Below are 16,754 nucleotides of genomic sequence, written 5' to 3' on the forward strand. Positions count from 1 at the left end.
GCCTTTATGAATGTATTTTTTAGAATTTCATTCAACTAAATGGAGAGGATTTTTAGATGAAACTGACGTGTTCAAAGCATCATAGACCAACGGTTAATACAGCATTAGGGATAATTTGCACATTATTGGTCACAAGTATAGCTTGAATTAGATATGAAATATGGATCAACAATAGTAATACCTAATTTTTAGTGGATCTCATTTGAAAGTTGCACTCAAAGCTCCTTAGATTTGTACCAAAGGGCGTAGATGGTCTGACCTATAGATATCTAGGTGCACATCTACGCTTAACCATTTAGAAAAATTGGTGTATAAAATACAATTTTGAAAACTATGTGCTTTCTGTGATGGCATTCCAGAATTTCCTGTAAACGATTATTTATTTTTTGTTGCTTTACAGACAATTGCACAAAGCTTGGGCTTGTGTTTGATGATGTTGTGGGCATTGTTGAAGTAATTAATTCTAAAGATGTTCAGATACAGGTAAGACAAACAAAAAAAAATGCTTTGTTGCATCCCTGACTATAACTTTGCTGGCAAGTGTTCCCCGCCACTCCCTCTTACCTGCGTCCTGGCTGTCATGACAACAACCGGGACGTCACTTCCGAGATCTTCATCTCGGCCGTTGCCAGGGCAATGACCGAGATTCTGTTCTGTTCAACGCTGCGTCCCAGCAACACTGGCAGCCACGCGCAGTAGTAATCATAGCCTGTGGGCTAATTATTGAGCATTATACACCTGCTGGGGGTCTCATTGGGATCCACCTCTTCCTCCTTCCCTGTATTTAAGGCAGGGAGGACTTGGCCTCCCTGCTGGTTATAGCGCTTATTCCCTGTGGATAGCTGTCTGACCTGCTGTGTTGCTGATTCCTGATAGATTTCCTGTTTTGACCTTGGCTTTGTTTTGGACTTGCTTGAACTCTGATTTCCCTGACCTCTGCTTGTTATATATCCCTGCTCGCTGCAAGCCCTGACTCTTTTGCCTGTTTCTGGCTATTCTACCTGCCACGGACCCCTGACTTCAGCTAGTTTCTGATCATCCACTCCTGTCTGACTGCTACCTTCTGGCCACCTGCCACGGACCTGTATATGAGCTTTCACTATGCTGAGCTTAAGACCTGGGGGCATCAGAGTACCTGTGAGCATGTTCAGCTCTACGGGAAAAGTGACTGCTAAAGGCGAAGACCTCTTTCTCCTGTTCTGAAAGCTCATGCCAATAGCCGCGAGGTGTAACAGCAAGTAAGAAGTTATTTGCACACTTCCACTGAGAATTTCTAGTATTCTTTGTTTCTGCAGAATATTGCTGGATACTAGCTATGAATATGCGAATGCCTTCTGTTTTTAAGAATGTAGCCATAATCTGACCAATCCTCTCTATTACTTATACTAAATTTTGTGGTGTGGGTATAAAAGCATAATATGAATTATTAGTTGAACATATGTTAAGATACTTGCAACTCAAAAAACACACAATTTCAAGTTATATATATATATATATATATATATATATATATCTTTTTTTTACCAAAACAGTTTTAAGACGCTGTTCCATCTTTGGTTTTATTGGGCACTGAATAAACTGAATGGGAATCAATCGTGAACCAAGAAAATATGCTATTTTACAAACGTATAATAAGGCTTTCACCTCCAGTAATAATCTAAGGGTCCATCTGCATGGATGTAATTTTTTGTGTGACTAAACCACTCATAGGGGCGCATTCAATTGTTGAGAAATCCTGCAGCGTAAAAACTACTACCGTTATTACGGTAGTATTTAGCTGGATTTCAGCTTGTGGCTCAGGGAGCCGCGAGCTGAAATCCAGCGAGAAAATTACTGTAGTAACACTTTTTCCGCGCACTATTACCGTAATAACGGTAATAGTGCGCGGACCGCTGGATTTTCGGCATTTCCGCCGACAATTGAATACCCCCCATAGTGAAAAATTTTGTTTTTTTTCACACAAGGTACTTCTCCAATAACCTCAATTGGCTAACATATCATTTCTAAAAATAAAGAGATATTGGGGCACACTTTATTTAAAGTGTCACATTTTATTTTAAGACATTAACCACATTGCTTTACATTGGCTTGCTTGGTATTATACACTTAGATGGAATCAGTGGAATAGTGGTGGATAATGACACCTCCCACATGGTTTAAAAATATAAGCATATTGTGTAACTAAAAAGCTCTACAGCACCAGGTAAAATCATCAAGGCCTTAAGTATGTCATGTGTAGCTTATTTCAAAATCCCTTCAATAAATCAAGATCTTGTATTAGCAATTCCAGCATATTTCATAGTTACTGTGAGTAGGGGTCAAGTTCAACATTTTATAAATCATAGATATGTTGATCCAGAGGAAGGCAAAACAACTTCACTCTTCAGAATCATCTGCCAATTTACTTGCACAGGGAGAAAAATACCTTCCTGGCCCCTTACATTGCAATCAGGTTTTTTCAAAGAATAAATCATCCCAACTGCTTAATTTGCTCATTATAACTATTGATAACATTCCTTGTAAGAAACTCATTCAATACATTAAATCCATCCAGTCATTCTGCCACTACTACCTCCAAAGGTGTAGGGCTTTTGGACTGCTCCTTCAGTTTGTACGTGACCCCAAAATGTCACATGCCTTCATTGTAACATACATCATAGAGAGTAGCACTTTGCCATCTTACCTTCTAGTATAGCATGTAGATGTTTGTGTTTAGGCCTTGTAATGATGCCCTGTTTTTGTTAATTTTAAGGTCACAGGGAAAGTGCCAACCATTTCAATTAACAAGACTGATGGCTGCCATGTTTACTTGAGTGAAAGTTCAATAGACTGTGAGATCGTAAGTGCCAAGTCATCAGAAATGAACATCCTCGTCCCGCATAATGGAGATTATGTAAGCTCTTTGTGTATTTTATTACGATACATTTACTGTATGTACAGCTGCTTTTTTGTTTTGCACAAACCGCTATGTAGACTGATAACCCAGATTTATTATAACATGTGCTTGGATGTGTGGCAAACCACTGGTAACAAAAAGGTTCATTTGTTTTTGTTGTTTTTCTCATTTGTTCCAAAAATCAATCATATATCAGTTTATTTAATATGATAGAGATGACAATGAATGCATTTTCTTTATGGAACAAAGTGGTGGCAGGGAAATCAAAGATATTTCAGCTCCAGTTAGATGACTATTTTGACATGCTAGGAGTGTTCACCTGCTAGGGGATATGAATGGGAAATCCCAATAAAAGTACCTATACATGCACTAAACCCAGCATTCTATACAAGCAGTAGCACCTAAGGTGATGTTGGCATGCAACTCCAAGGGAAAAACATCATCAGCAAAGATCAACAGTGGGCTAAAGCACATATCCCAAGATGGTGTTATCCATGCATTAGTTTGAAATATATGGCACAACGGATGAGTAATTACAAATCAGTTGACTGCAAATGTCAATCTGTGGAGCAAGCATCCACTTTCTTCAAGATGAACCAACAAGAACTTCACAGAGCAGGATATCATAGTCTCGTTGCAGTGCATATTCCGCTCACCACAACTAGGCAGTGTATGTTTGTGAGTATAGTGGTGTAAAGAGCATCATCATCATCATTATATTTATTTATTCATGGTTCCACAGAATTCACACACTCAACAAAAAATAATCAGAAAATAATACAGATAAATAAGGAAAAGATAAAAATAGAATCAGTAAAAAATCAATACAAGAGACTATTGAGAAAGCAACTACATAAGAAAACACAATACATAACAAAACACAATTAGAACAAAGGAAACATTACAAAGAGGATGAGTAGAAAGGAAGTAGAGAGTGCCAAACTTGTGAGAGTTAACATTAAGAGGATTAAAGTGAGACGATAGAGGTAGAGTGATATGGCGGGTGGAGTTTTAGGATGAAATTGTCTTAGGATGGGGCCCGGATACACAAGTGTGTAAAGGTGAGTTTTGAGGGAGCATTTGAAACATTCCAGGTTGGGGGTAAATCTGATGGGTGGGGCAGGGAGTTCCAAATGTGTGGAACAGTGTGGGCAAAGTCCTGAAGGTGATTGTGATGTGATGATAGGTAATGTGGAGAGGTGATGGTCATTGACGGAAAGTAGGGCTGACTAGGGGAGTATTTCTTGACAAGGTTGGAGATTTAGGAAGGAGAGGTATTAGGGAGTACAGGCAATAGACTACCGATCAGTGGAAGGTGATCTTGTCAGATCAGTCATCCGTGCTCTCTACAAATATATGAGTGCACGTATGGCACCAACCTGAATAATTTTATATCCCTGAGTGCCTGTTTCCTAAAGTGAAAGGTTCTGTTGTGGTTCAATAATGTTATGGGTGCATTTTTCTGGCTTAGTTTGGAAGTCAAGGTCAATGCTAAGTGCTAATTAATGGTAAAGTGATCATCATAACCCCATATTGCAGCATTTATTCCTGACGGGAGGAATGTCTTCCAGGATAATAATGCCCCCATTAACAGAGCACATGTGGTTGTCAAATGGTTTATATATAAAGTCCCGAAAACCAGAAAGAAAACAATTATTGCTGCTACTAGGTGAAAATATCCCCCAGACAGACATGATCAACAAGTGCTTCCTCCAAAAGTGATGCTAAACAAATTATTGATATGTAAATTAAACTGAACCACTTAATGAAAGTTTTTCTGTGCACACATTTATATAAAATATATGTACCCCAGGGGAGGGCTGGCAACACTCGCCTCAGCAGTCTATTTTAAAGGAAATAAAATGGAGGTGGCCCAGTAACCCAGCCCAAGGTAGCCCAGTATGGGACTAGACCTGCCAGGCAGCCCCTGATGTACCCTATTGATGTTTGTGGCACTACTCACATCGCAGTGTCCTCTTTCAAGCACAGCATGCTGTATTTTGTAATTCCATAATACACATTTTTTCAGTCTTTTATGTGAATGAAAACTTGTAATATACAAGTCAATAGATGGACCATACCCCAAAACCGTACCCAGTCCTGTTGTTATATTATACAGAAGTGTAATATAGTCATTAATGGTGTTGCAGAGCTGCTCCTGTTTTTTTTCTATCCATCCATTTATCCAATTTTAATAATTTAGCTCCTCAAAATGCTTTTGCACTTGTTTTTTCAGTGCTCCGCAAAACTAGACAAACCGACTGCAAACTTCTGCTTTTTCACAAATGCTGCCATCTTGCTTTGTAAACCTATATACATTGACACAAATATAAGTGTGCTCCCACAAATTGAGGAGCACGTACTACCATAGAGGATTTCTGTGCTACACCTCGGCTGTTTTATGCTTTTTAAATGAGGCCCACAGTGCGGAATAGCTTTTTATGTGTCAGCTACCTAGAGAAAGCAATTGCTGAAAAAGCCTGGGCCAGCTGTACTGTGTGTGAACTCAGCATGATTTATAGCTTTGTGCTAGAACAACAACTTCCTGGGATATGTAATGAGCAGAAGTTCACGATGTGGGCTTGTCTGACTTCTAAAGACCTAACCGTTCATACAGTTTCAGTCACATTCTCTAAAGTTTATGTATTGTATCCCTGAGTTTATATAATTTCTCTCTGTTGGTTTTGTCTCTCTGCAGAAAGAATTTCCTGTTCCTGAACAGTTCAAGACATCATGGGATGGCACCAAGCTGGTCACTGAACCCGCAGAAATGATGGGCTAATCTAACACTGTAATTGTATACACACATCAGCCTCAGTAGATGATTTTTAACGCTGCATTACACTTCTGGCACACGGCATGTACCCATAGTATGTAGAACAGAAATCACTTTATATTACTCCTTTATATTACTCTTGTGGGCATTTAATAACACATCAGATCCTTCAGGAAACAATTAATCTGAAATGTATGTATATAGTATTTAGGACATTGCCTACTTGTAGTCTTTTCAGATAAGAGGACAAGCTGTTTATTCTCAACATTATCATTGCACAGTGAATATTAGCTAAAACAAGCATAACTTATCTATTTTATTACTGCTTACTGAACTATCAAGTTTTTTTCCTTTGTCTCACTGTTCGGGTCTCTCTGTTAGGCTGGTGTCATACCGTTTATTTACAGAACAGCATTGATTCAGCCAGATGCAGATTTAACACAGAATTAAGTGGTTCAATACATTCACGACAAACAGAAGCTGTAAATAGCAGGTTCCCCCTGCTCCCAAGCTCTGAATTTTTTGGGCTGAAAAAATGCCCATGTAACACTAACCTTAGTTATATTAGAATATTAGAAAAATAAAAGTGCTTATTCAATCACTGTAGTGCTGAGGCTCATGATAAAAGTCATCTTCATATCTCACAATAAGATTGTATGCATCATTCTGCTGTCCTATGGTAGCAAAATGTTTAAATCTATCAGCTTCCCTGTACCATTAAGGGTAGTGTCACATAGCAGCATGCAAATGCTGAGATTTTCCAGCCAAAAAGAGCTGAATCGCTGCCATGGTGACACATTAGAATAAAGGGGAATCATTTGTTCCCTGACACAGAAGAAATTCAGCTACGAAAACGCTGCATGCAGCATGTTCTGAATCTCTGTTGTGTAAAAGAGATTCAGCTCTTACTGTGTGAAAACACAGTTAAATGTATTACACAGTTCAGCAACAATGGTTTAGATAAGAAAGAAACAAGCAGTTGTTGCTGCCTAACAAGTTCTATTATAAACAATAAGAAAAGAAGGTTGATGTTATACATGTTGAAACCTGCAGCTCACAAGTAGATAGGTTAAAAACAGCTTTACTATATTAAATTAATAATAACACTTTAAGAATAATAATTTTAAATCATCAGAGTGAGGAGTTCCCTTTTAAGTCGGATACATCTTTAGTCACCGCATGCACCTGTATGGTACTACAAACCTAGCTTATTGAAACTTACAACATTGCAGTAGAGAAAGAAATTAACACTTTATCAATGCATATCACATACATGATTACAAAGCACTCATTGTATTATCTGTCAAGGCTGTTTGAATAAATGTTCTTAAATTGCATTGTAAATATACTTTATGTTGTACACTGATTTTTCAGGCAGAATAAGTGTCTGTGCCATAGATCTTAGTAGTTTTTGGCGTGTAAGGTATAAAAGATATTCACAATGTTCCAGAGTAGCTAAAATTGGTTTTAAGCTGAATTTTATACTACATATTAAATATCGTTCCCTGAGAATTACAATATGTCAGGAGTAGATTCAAAATAATTCACACACCAAACAGTGTATGTTTTTAAGATAATTGTCACGTTGTTGATTGCTCCCAGAGGAGAACCACTTGGCTGGGGAAGCTATAAAAAATACACCATGTTCAACCAAGCCGCCTAGTCCTGAGAGGATGGGTCATGAGGGACAAAGCTGAAGTCGATGAGTTGGAGAAAGTAGAATTGTGAGGGACAAAGTCGATAAAAGTCGATAGACAGGCAAACAAAACAAGACACTTTGAAGCACCAGCAAGGTGGTCTGTGCTATATAATAGTGGCTGAAGGAGTGATAAATGACCGGCCCGAAAAGACAAAAATACAGCACTGATTGCAGAAAGTGAAAAATAATGTGCAGTTGTCAGTGTTGAAGGTGTACTGCCACCTGTCATCTGTAGCTGGTAATTCTGTGAATACCCGCAGTGCCTCCTGTTTTAGGAGCAGATTCCAGATGCAACCCTCTAAGCTTGGCAGGATGCAGCCTCAAGAATTTGATGAGCAGGTGCTTGAACTTCAGTTGACTTAATCCAAAAGCGATCTTCAGGACCAAAGCCCTTGCAGTTTATCAGGTACAGTATGCCTCGTCTGAATCTGTGGGAGTCAATAATTGACTGGATGATGTATTCCTGGTATTCTTCTGTTGAAGGAGTAGGAACCATCTTTAGTCTTGGAAACAGGTACTTCACCACCAGTTTCAGAAGTGAGATGTGATCGATGTACTCAGGCTCCAGATTGACTGTGGCTATCTTCAGGGCTGTGTTGCAAGTGGAGAGTCACACTCATCCTCTTGGAAAATCGGCCCATCCTTTTTCCTCTCGTCTGCAACCATTTTTTGTTTAGCTATCACCATCTTCAGATACTCCTGCAACCTCTTCCACAGTCCCTGTAGATTTTGCACATGCCGGTGTGCACTAGGATCCCCAGTGGTAGCATGGCAAAACAGGTTGGCCACTGGGTGGAAACCATGGTTAATGCAGAATGTCGAAACTCCTGTGGAGTCCTTCCCCAGGTTGTTCTGTGATAACTCGCAGCAAGCAGGACAAACTGTCCTGGGTATACCGGGGGCTTGGTCTGTCCGTTCAACTGGCGATGGTGCCTGAACGAGAATTGGAGTGAAATTACAAGCCCCTAGCAGAAGGCCCTCCAAATCCTAGCCATAAACTGTACTCTTAAGTTTGAGATGATCTCCTGGTAAAGTCTGTGCAGCATAAGACCTCTTTGGTAAAGATCTGGGAGAATTGAAGTGTTCACAGCAGTTTATTCAAGGTCATCAAGTGGACTTGGATAGGCAATCCACTATTACCAGGATCGTGGTGTATCTTGGGAGCTGGGAATGTCTGTGATGAAACCCATAGAGAGGGACATTGGGAGCAAGGAGAACAGGGTCCATTGCATCATGGTGCATATAAAGGTGAAAGATTGGATGAAGGAGTCAATATCCTTCCTTACAATTGCCCCTCAGAATTCCAGGAGGAACAAATTGATAGTTTTCCAGATGTCAGAATGCCCTGTCAATGTTGAGTTGTGATGTTCCTCAAGCGTGCTAGAGAAAATAAGCATATCATCCCGGTAGATGAGAATGGATATCTCCAGTAGGTCCCTAAAGAGGGTATTCACATATGCTTGGAAGATGATAGGGGCATTGCACAGACCAAACGGCATGACCTTTGTCTCAGCCTAGACAGTGGGTATTGCCCCTTGTTCTCATGGTGCCAGGTAGCAGGTCGAGTGGACAGTCCCATTCTCTGTGGGGTGGTAGTGTCTCTGTCTGCTTTTTATCAAAGACCCTGCTGAAACCTTGGTAGTCCTCGGGCAGCCCTTCTGGTCCGTACTTAGTGTCCTCTCTTTGGGTAGTAGAACATACCATTGCTGCTTTCTAGTCAAGTGGCCTGACATGTCTCATGCCACACCTGTATCTTTTTGGCCCTCCAATTGGGCTCTTCAGGGTGTGGTTAGTGCTGAATGCTCCCAGTGACTGGAATCGACACACATCAGCACCTGGATAGCCTTGTAGGTTACTGATGCTGATGTTATGGGTCATCTATCCACTCTTTCTACAGCCATTGGCCTGATCTTCAGAAATGGGTAGTTCTATCTTGCACGCAAAGTCCAAAACTATGAAATTTTTCATAATCCAAGAAGGCCTTGGTGCCTACCTAGCAATCCTCCACGAGAGGGTAGTTAACAGCTTAATTTGAAGAAATTTGTGAAGAAACAGTTGCTCAGTTGTTGACCAGAATTGCCTCCTGATCTGAACAAAACTGTTTCCCAATAGCATTTTCCAATTCTGAGCACTCTTTCTTTCAGATACTCCTTTATGTGATTGTCAAGTCAAATGCAAATGGCAATGAGTCCCTCCAAGTAGGTGAGAAGATCACAGGTAGGTAACTCATCTTTAATAGAGTTCACCAATTCTCTCTAAAAGTAGGTGACCTGTGATTTATCATTCCATCCAGTCCCTGCTGCAAGAGTCTGGAATTCAAAGGCATACTGGGTCAATGAGTGACCACATTGCTCAGGTCAGTCTTGCAGAGGCATTAACAGTGCAACCCAGAGAGTCAAAGATCAGCTTCAAACTCCTTGCTCTTACCCAGCAACTATTCTTCTTCTTTTTGTAGAGTGCTCTGGCCCAGGGCAAATCCTGGCTAGTGAGCAGGGAGATGACATGTCCAATGGCATGTATCTCTGAGGGGAGTTGTAAGTTATCACACACCCCAACATGGTCCATGTTGAGACACAAGCAAAATGTCATGGTGCTTGTTGCTCCAAGGAGAAAACCATTTGGCTGGTGTAGTTTTCAAAGACAGACCATGGCTTGCCAGCCCACTTAGTCCTGAGAGGACAAGTCATAAGGGACAAAGCTAAATGTTGATGTTTTGGAGAGGGTAAAATCACCAGTAACGAAGCCAAAGTACAAATACAGGCAAACAAAACAAGACTCTTTGACACACCAGCAGAGAAACGAAATTCCAACTTTGTTCATGGAAAAACTGAAAGGCATGAATGCCTTATAAAGGCTGTGTAGAGATGAGTTGTATTAATTGTCTTGAGCTTTAGCAAAGTGCAGTAAGTGGAAACAATATACAGTTGTCAGTGTTAATGGTACACTGCCACCTGTCATCTGTAGTTGATATTGCAGTGGATCCTCACATGTTGCAGTTGTCAGTGTTGAGGGCACAGTTACCTATCGTCTGTAGCTGGTAATGTACAAAGCAATATGTACAATATGCACTGTAGTAATAAATAATCACAAACAATAAAATCTAGTTATTGAGCTTAAAAAAGACAGCACGTTCTAACTTTTTACATTTTAACAATGTAATTCTAATTCTATGTGAAAAGACAAAATCACCGTCAACAGCTTGCTTCACCATGCTTCTATCCATATTTTAGATTTTTAGTATTGCACAAGCGATATTAAGCAATATTTCATTAGATCCTCAGATCAGTGTAGCTAGAACTGAAGATCCATTTGATAATGAGATATTGGTTTTTCAGACCTGAGTCATTTAAATTACATTTGAATACATTTTAGACTAACAGAACTTGATTGAAGAGGAGATCTATACATCTTAATATAAAGACGACAACTATGATATTCTATGTATGAATAGGCTTTCACAGCACCACAAAAATGGGGATATGTATGTTTATCTTACCTATGTCACCATTATGAGAGCTCTCTTTTAAATCAATTTTGTTCACTGGAGCTGCAGCATAGACTTTTAAAGCTAGTGTCACTAAAGTTACAGGGCTTAAAGACAATGTTTGCAGGTATTCCATATTTCACTATATATTTAAATTGTTTTAAGTGGTGGTGCTTTAAAATGCACCTAAAAATGCCCACAAAAGTAAAGTAGTTCTATAATCTTGCACTTTTCTTGCACCTTGGTATCTATATATTGAAGGATTTCCTTACACTTCTGGTATAAATCCCATTTCTGTACATAACAGAGTTTGTGTTTTGGGAGATTTGAAAAGTGGGAAAGGTGCCATGTGATTGCATGCAGTCTTCTACTAAAATTCTTAGAATCCCATGTGGTATCACCACTTTCGAATACAGTGGTCAAAGTTTATGCTGGAAGGCTGAAGAGACCCCTTTGAGGTAATTTGGGGAGATTTACTAATTGTATATATTTAACCCCAGCCTGGTTGGATATTTGTTTGCTACCAAAGCCATATTTGGTTTGGCTAAATTGTAAAACATTGTTGATTGTTGCAAAATAACAAAGAGCTGCCAATCCTGAGTTAAATATATGCCTTTAATAAATCACCTCAAAAGTTGCAGCAATTACAGAACAAAGCTATTGGTTTATAGTTTTCAATTACCGTTATTACGGTACCTTTAATGCCGGCTTTCAGCTCGCAGCTCAAGTTGAAATCTGGCTTAGAAAAACTCTTAACGCTGCGTTACTTTTGCGAGTAACACAGACAATTGAATATGCCCCAAAGAATATAAAAATCCATAACGACTTTGTAATGAAGACATGTTACCATGATAAAGCCAGATGTGTTGTAATTACATTATTCTAACTGCATTCCAATGTTTGTGGCATGTCTTTATATTATAGAAGGTTGATTATGGTCTGTGGGAGCTTTTAAGAATAAGCACCAAACACATTTGTGTAAAAAAAAAAAAAAAAAAAGCTTCTTAACGGTTTATTTGATAACAAATATGCTAAAATATGATAACAACCAAGAATACAATTTATTTTATTCATTTAAACTTTACTACACAGCAAACATCTGGTTATAATGGGTTATAGCGTATGTGCATTTTTTGCAGTTTTATTACATAATTCTTCATTTGTTTTATTAGTAATTTAAAACAGCTACTTATATGGTTGCTGAAACTTGCTAAAAATGTAGAAAACGTCTGCCCCCTAACCTAATCATTGTCATTTTACATAAGTGGTAAAGGTGTTTTTTTCTAAATTCAACCTTGATTTTTTTTCAATATACACTTTTCAAGGGAGAGCTTCACCTTCAGACAACTTTATCTTCAAATCATTTTTTCATTGCCATTAGATATGACAACAGAATTGTTGTGTAAGTGCAATAATTTCCAATGCAGAGGCCTGAGCTTATCTGTCGTAAAATAGTTAACTGAAAGATAAAATTGTCCAAAGCTGGACATTCCTTTAATGGCTTTAGATCAACTTGGACAATCTTATCAGGTGATGTACAGGGTATTGTTAAGTGTGTACACAGTAAAGACTGTTGCTGCCATATAATGTGACCCTCGTGTATTGTGTCTTGTCTTAGAGTGCAGTAATAGACATCATTCTAAAATTGGTATATACTTACTGGGCCATGATTAGTTTTACATTAAAAGAATTATTTCAATATATGTAGTCTCTAAATGCTTGCATTACGAGAACTATAACTTGTGTTTATTGTAGTGTACTATGTCAGTGATGCTGAATGAGCAGGACCACACTATTTCCCATTCAATTAAGGATAGAGCAACTACAATGGTGCATAGCCTACAGCACAAAACCTATCCGGAAAGACTAAAAGATCTTAATATGTATAGTTTGGAGCAGGGAAAGGTCAGACATGAGAGAAACTTTCAAGTATATCAAGGATTATAACAAGATACAGGAGGGAAACATTCTTCAAAGGAAGCAAAGTATTAGAACACGAGGACATGCATGTGGAACAGCCTCCCATCAGAGGTGGTAGAGGCTACTACAGTACAGCAATTTAAACATAGGATAGACATAAGGATATCTTTACAAAGAACTAAGGATCAAATAGGCTTTCAGGTTACCATAGATTAAAAAAATGGGCAGACTAGACGGGCCAAGTAGTTCTTATCTATCGTCAAATTCTATGTTTCTAAGTTTCAATTGGTATATTGGTTTTGTTATAGTATATTGGTAATTACTATCACTAAGTTTGGTGAATATTCCTGAGGTCTAATGTTTATATACGTGCTGTGTTTTGCAGCCATAAGAGCCCAACTGATTTCTATGTTATTTTAGGTATTGCACCACCCACATACATTAGCCATATGCAGATATAGCTTCAATATTGTATGAGAAACCACCTGAACTGTCTGTAGCCTTAATCTCTGTGCAAGATCATCATCACCATCGTGCTTATACATTATCAACTTTGTTTTTGTTGGCTCAGATTAATATATAAACTACAATATTTTACACAAGTGCAGAACACTCCATCACCAGGGACTATAGAATAATTTAGTGGGGGGCTGTGAGTGTGCAGTGAAGCCCTCTCTCAATTCCGCTGCACTTGTGCTGACATGATAGGAGCTAACTGTTCTCAGGACAATGGGCAGAGTATGCTGTGCTTTATAGAATAGCCAGAATTGCTAAAATGACAATTTGTTTTGCAAAAGGAATATTAAAATAAACTACAATGTGTGCACTAATTACTGAGATATTCATACCACTTTGGAGATGGCACTCTAAACTCTGCCTACTAATTTAACTACTTTCTTTGCCCTATCTAAGCGCATAATAAAAAGTATGCACATAGTTCTGCACACGCAAGCAAATGTCATTAAAATCTTAAAATGTATTGCACTTAAAATTAAGGTCATATGTCTTATTTTCTTTATTTTCTGGAGTTATACCATATTTTCCAACTAGCCCATACATTATGAGACAGAAAGAAATAAAGTTGAAATGAATTATTGAATATACATTTGCAAATATATTTAAGAGCATGTGCAGATTGTGAATGCAGAAGGCTACAGGCTCTCTGGGTATGAACTTGCTTCTACATACACAGTGCAGAATAATGGGCCTGTGTATAGAAATGTGCTACACCACAGTATTTTATTGCATTGGAAATGACCCTTGAATGTGTAAATTCGGTGTTAGTACATAATATTGCATGCTTAAAGTCAGGGGCGGGCTGGGCCGAGGGGCAGGGGGGCATCGGTCCCCCGGGCCGCTCAGTCTGACCTCTGTTCGGGCCGCCATATGGATGCATGTTTTTCTTTAATATTACCTGCGGCCTCATCACAAAACAAGCGATGCGGCCGCGTCAGCGCACAGACGGCCGCATCACATGACAGGCGATGTGGCCGCGTCATCAATGATGCGGCCGCATCGCGTGTCATGTGATGCAGCCGCCTGTGCCCCCCCCCGGGCTGAACTGTGCCAGCCCGCGCCTGCTTAAAGTCCAGTTATGTACCAAAGTGGACTCATATCAATATACATAAATATCTGATTTCACTGATTCTTGGCAGAATTAATATTATGCATAACATGAAAGGACTACATTTACATTTTATTTACCCTGCCTGGTCCTTGCCTGTTATTTAAGTTTTAACAATGCTGCGTCTGATAAGAAGAACACTGAAACATAGATAATAAAATCAAGCAGCTAAATCTGAATATTAGTGCATTGTAAGTTCTATAACCCTGTTTATATCATATGATCATGCCTTTAAAGTAGAGGGAAATGATCAAGATGAAGTAGTTTATTCCTTAACAATCTGCCAGGGTACATAAAGTGATATAAAATAAATTTCAGCAGAAACCAGAAATTGAATAAAGGGCACTAGTCCAAAATCTTCAGTTAGAAATCTTGTGCACCAGTTTACCGCAGCAGAAGCTTTCATAAATACTATACAATATGCTTGCAATTATATGAAGACGCTATTTCATCTCTATCATATATGAAAGAAATATAAGGGTGATGTACTAACATAAGAAACATAGACCTTGGGGTAAATGTATCAAGCTGAGAGTTTGCCGGTGGGTTTGAAAAGTGGAGGAGATGTTGCCTATAGCAACCAATCAGATTCTAGCTGTCATTTTGTAGAATGCACTAAATAAATGATAGCTAGAATCTGATTGGTTTTTCAAACCCGCCGTAAAACTCTCAGCTTGATACATTTACCCCCTTGTGTAAAATGAAAGATGAAAATGTTTTGGCTCTCCAAAATTGTGTAACCTAGGACAAACAGTGAGGGTTTTGCTTTCATTAGTCTTACACCAGACTAGCTAAAGTGAAGCCATACATGGTTGCTCAGGGTTATAAAACATGGAGGTACTTTAACAACTTGAATTTCTCTAAATTAAGTGTTACAACCTTTCCTTTAACTATGAGATTGAGATTTATTTAGAGGAGAAACCATGTGAACCATGACAACGGGGTACCTTAGAAAACTCTCTTAGTGCACTACAACTTCAAAAACTAAGTTGCACCAATATCTGAAGCAGGGTTCTTATTGTTTAGTAAATAGTATCCAATGTGTCTGTGTGAATTTTTGATGTTAGTAAAATAAGTGAAGGAAATGTATGAATTAATATGTGAAATTGGTGGTGTAAATTGTTTGTAGTATACTTGTCAATCGTAATAGATTTTCCCATGTGCTATTTGGGCCACTAAACCTAAATGCATTTGCCTCATAAAAACACATACTAATAATTCTAACATTCATATTGGTAGTTTATTCAACCCTAATATTCTTTCCCTATGCATATCAGACTTCCTGTCAGGACTCCTTTCTGAGCCTTAAAATAGTTGATAACACAGGACAACAACTAATAAAGGCTACAAACAATGTCAAACACCTTAACTCTCTGTATAGTAGTTTTATATATACATTCGTGAATGCTAAAAGATTAACTTGTATTTTAGGCTTAGATGCCCTTTTCGGCAGACTGACAAATTTATACAGGTTCCTCTAGAATGTATCTGTACTTAAATAAGTCTGATAAACAACGTAAACCATTCCATCATAAGGCAGAATAAAACTACACATGTAAAGCACTCTGGGAAATGACATTTAGAAGAAGGGCATGTCTGCTTTATAGAAAAGCGTACTTGGTAGAGATGTGACACAATAATATACTTGTTTGACTTGTAAAGAAATTTCCATGAATTGAATTGTTAAAACAGTTGATTTAAAACTGAACAAAATTATATATGTCAATAGTGAAATAAAAAGCTGACTTTTTATCAATTATGGTATATTGAGCGTTGTGTCATACCTGTCATTTGGTGAGGGTCGTCTTAAAGGAGATATACACTTACATTTTATTTTTTTTCCCATATGCACCTGTCCATAATAGTAATGATTTACAAAACATTACATCATAATCATAAAGAAAAATGTTAAACTTATCAGGTTCTCTGCAGCACTAAAGCTGACCACCCACAGAGCAATTATGTTGGGCAGTTTGTCTAAGTTTTCCCAGACTACATTCCATGTGTGGGTGTAAAAAGAGCAGAGATTCTGGTCAGCATGTGAATGTGATCAACCAGATTTTGATAAGGAATTTCGGAGGGTGAAGTAGGCTGATGGCAGCAATTGTTATGTGTGGGGTAATGTTCAAGAGGGACACCAGTAAGTCAGCAGTTGCAGCCAGGCTAGTCATTGTCTTCACCTCTAGCAGCCATATTTTCCTGAGAACTAGATGTGTTTGCTGGTACTCTGTTGCCCACATGTCTTGTGCTCAGAAGAGCAGTAGCTGACTAGTTAAGCTTCTGCTGATGGGCAATATGAGAGTAAGAGTAGGCAAGCAAGCCATGTCCAGGCCTATCAGTTAAAGTCACTTAATT

General features: G+C 38.6%; 1 protein-coding gene across 1 annotated transcript in view; it reads left to right on the forward strand.

The window, feature by feature from the left end:
* CAP2 (cyclase associated actin cytoskeleton regulatory protein 2) overlaps window positions 1–16,155 on the forward strand; it is a 108,696-nt gene extending 92,541 nt beyond the window's left edge. Inside the window, exons 11-13 of the mRNA XM_075213109.1 lie at window positions 401–483; window positions 2,753–2,893; window positions 5,595–16,155. Coding sequence (XP_075069210.1) covers window positions 401–483; window positions 2,753–2,893; window positions 5,595–5,678 — 308 coding nt within the window. The 3' untranslated portion in view covers window positions 5,679–16,155. The remainder of the gene's footprint in view (window positions 1–400; window positions 484–2,752; window positions 2,894–5,594) is intronic.
* Window positions 16,156–16,754: the final 599 nt, after the last annotated feature.

The sequence above is a fragment of the Mixophyes fleayi genome, chromosome 5 (genome assembly GCF_038048845.1).
Source record: "Mixophyes fleayi isolate aMixFle1 chromosome 5, aMixFle1.hap1, whole genome shotgun sequence".
Lineage (NCBI taxonomy): Eukaryota > Metazoa > Chordata > Amphibia > Anura > Limnodynastidae > Mixophyes > Mixophyes fleayi.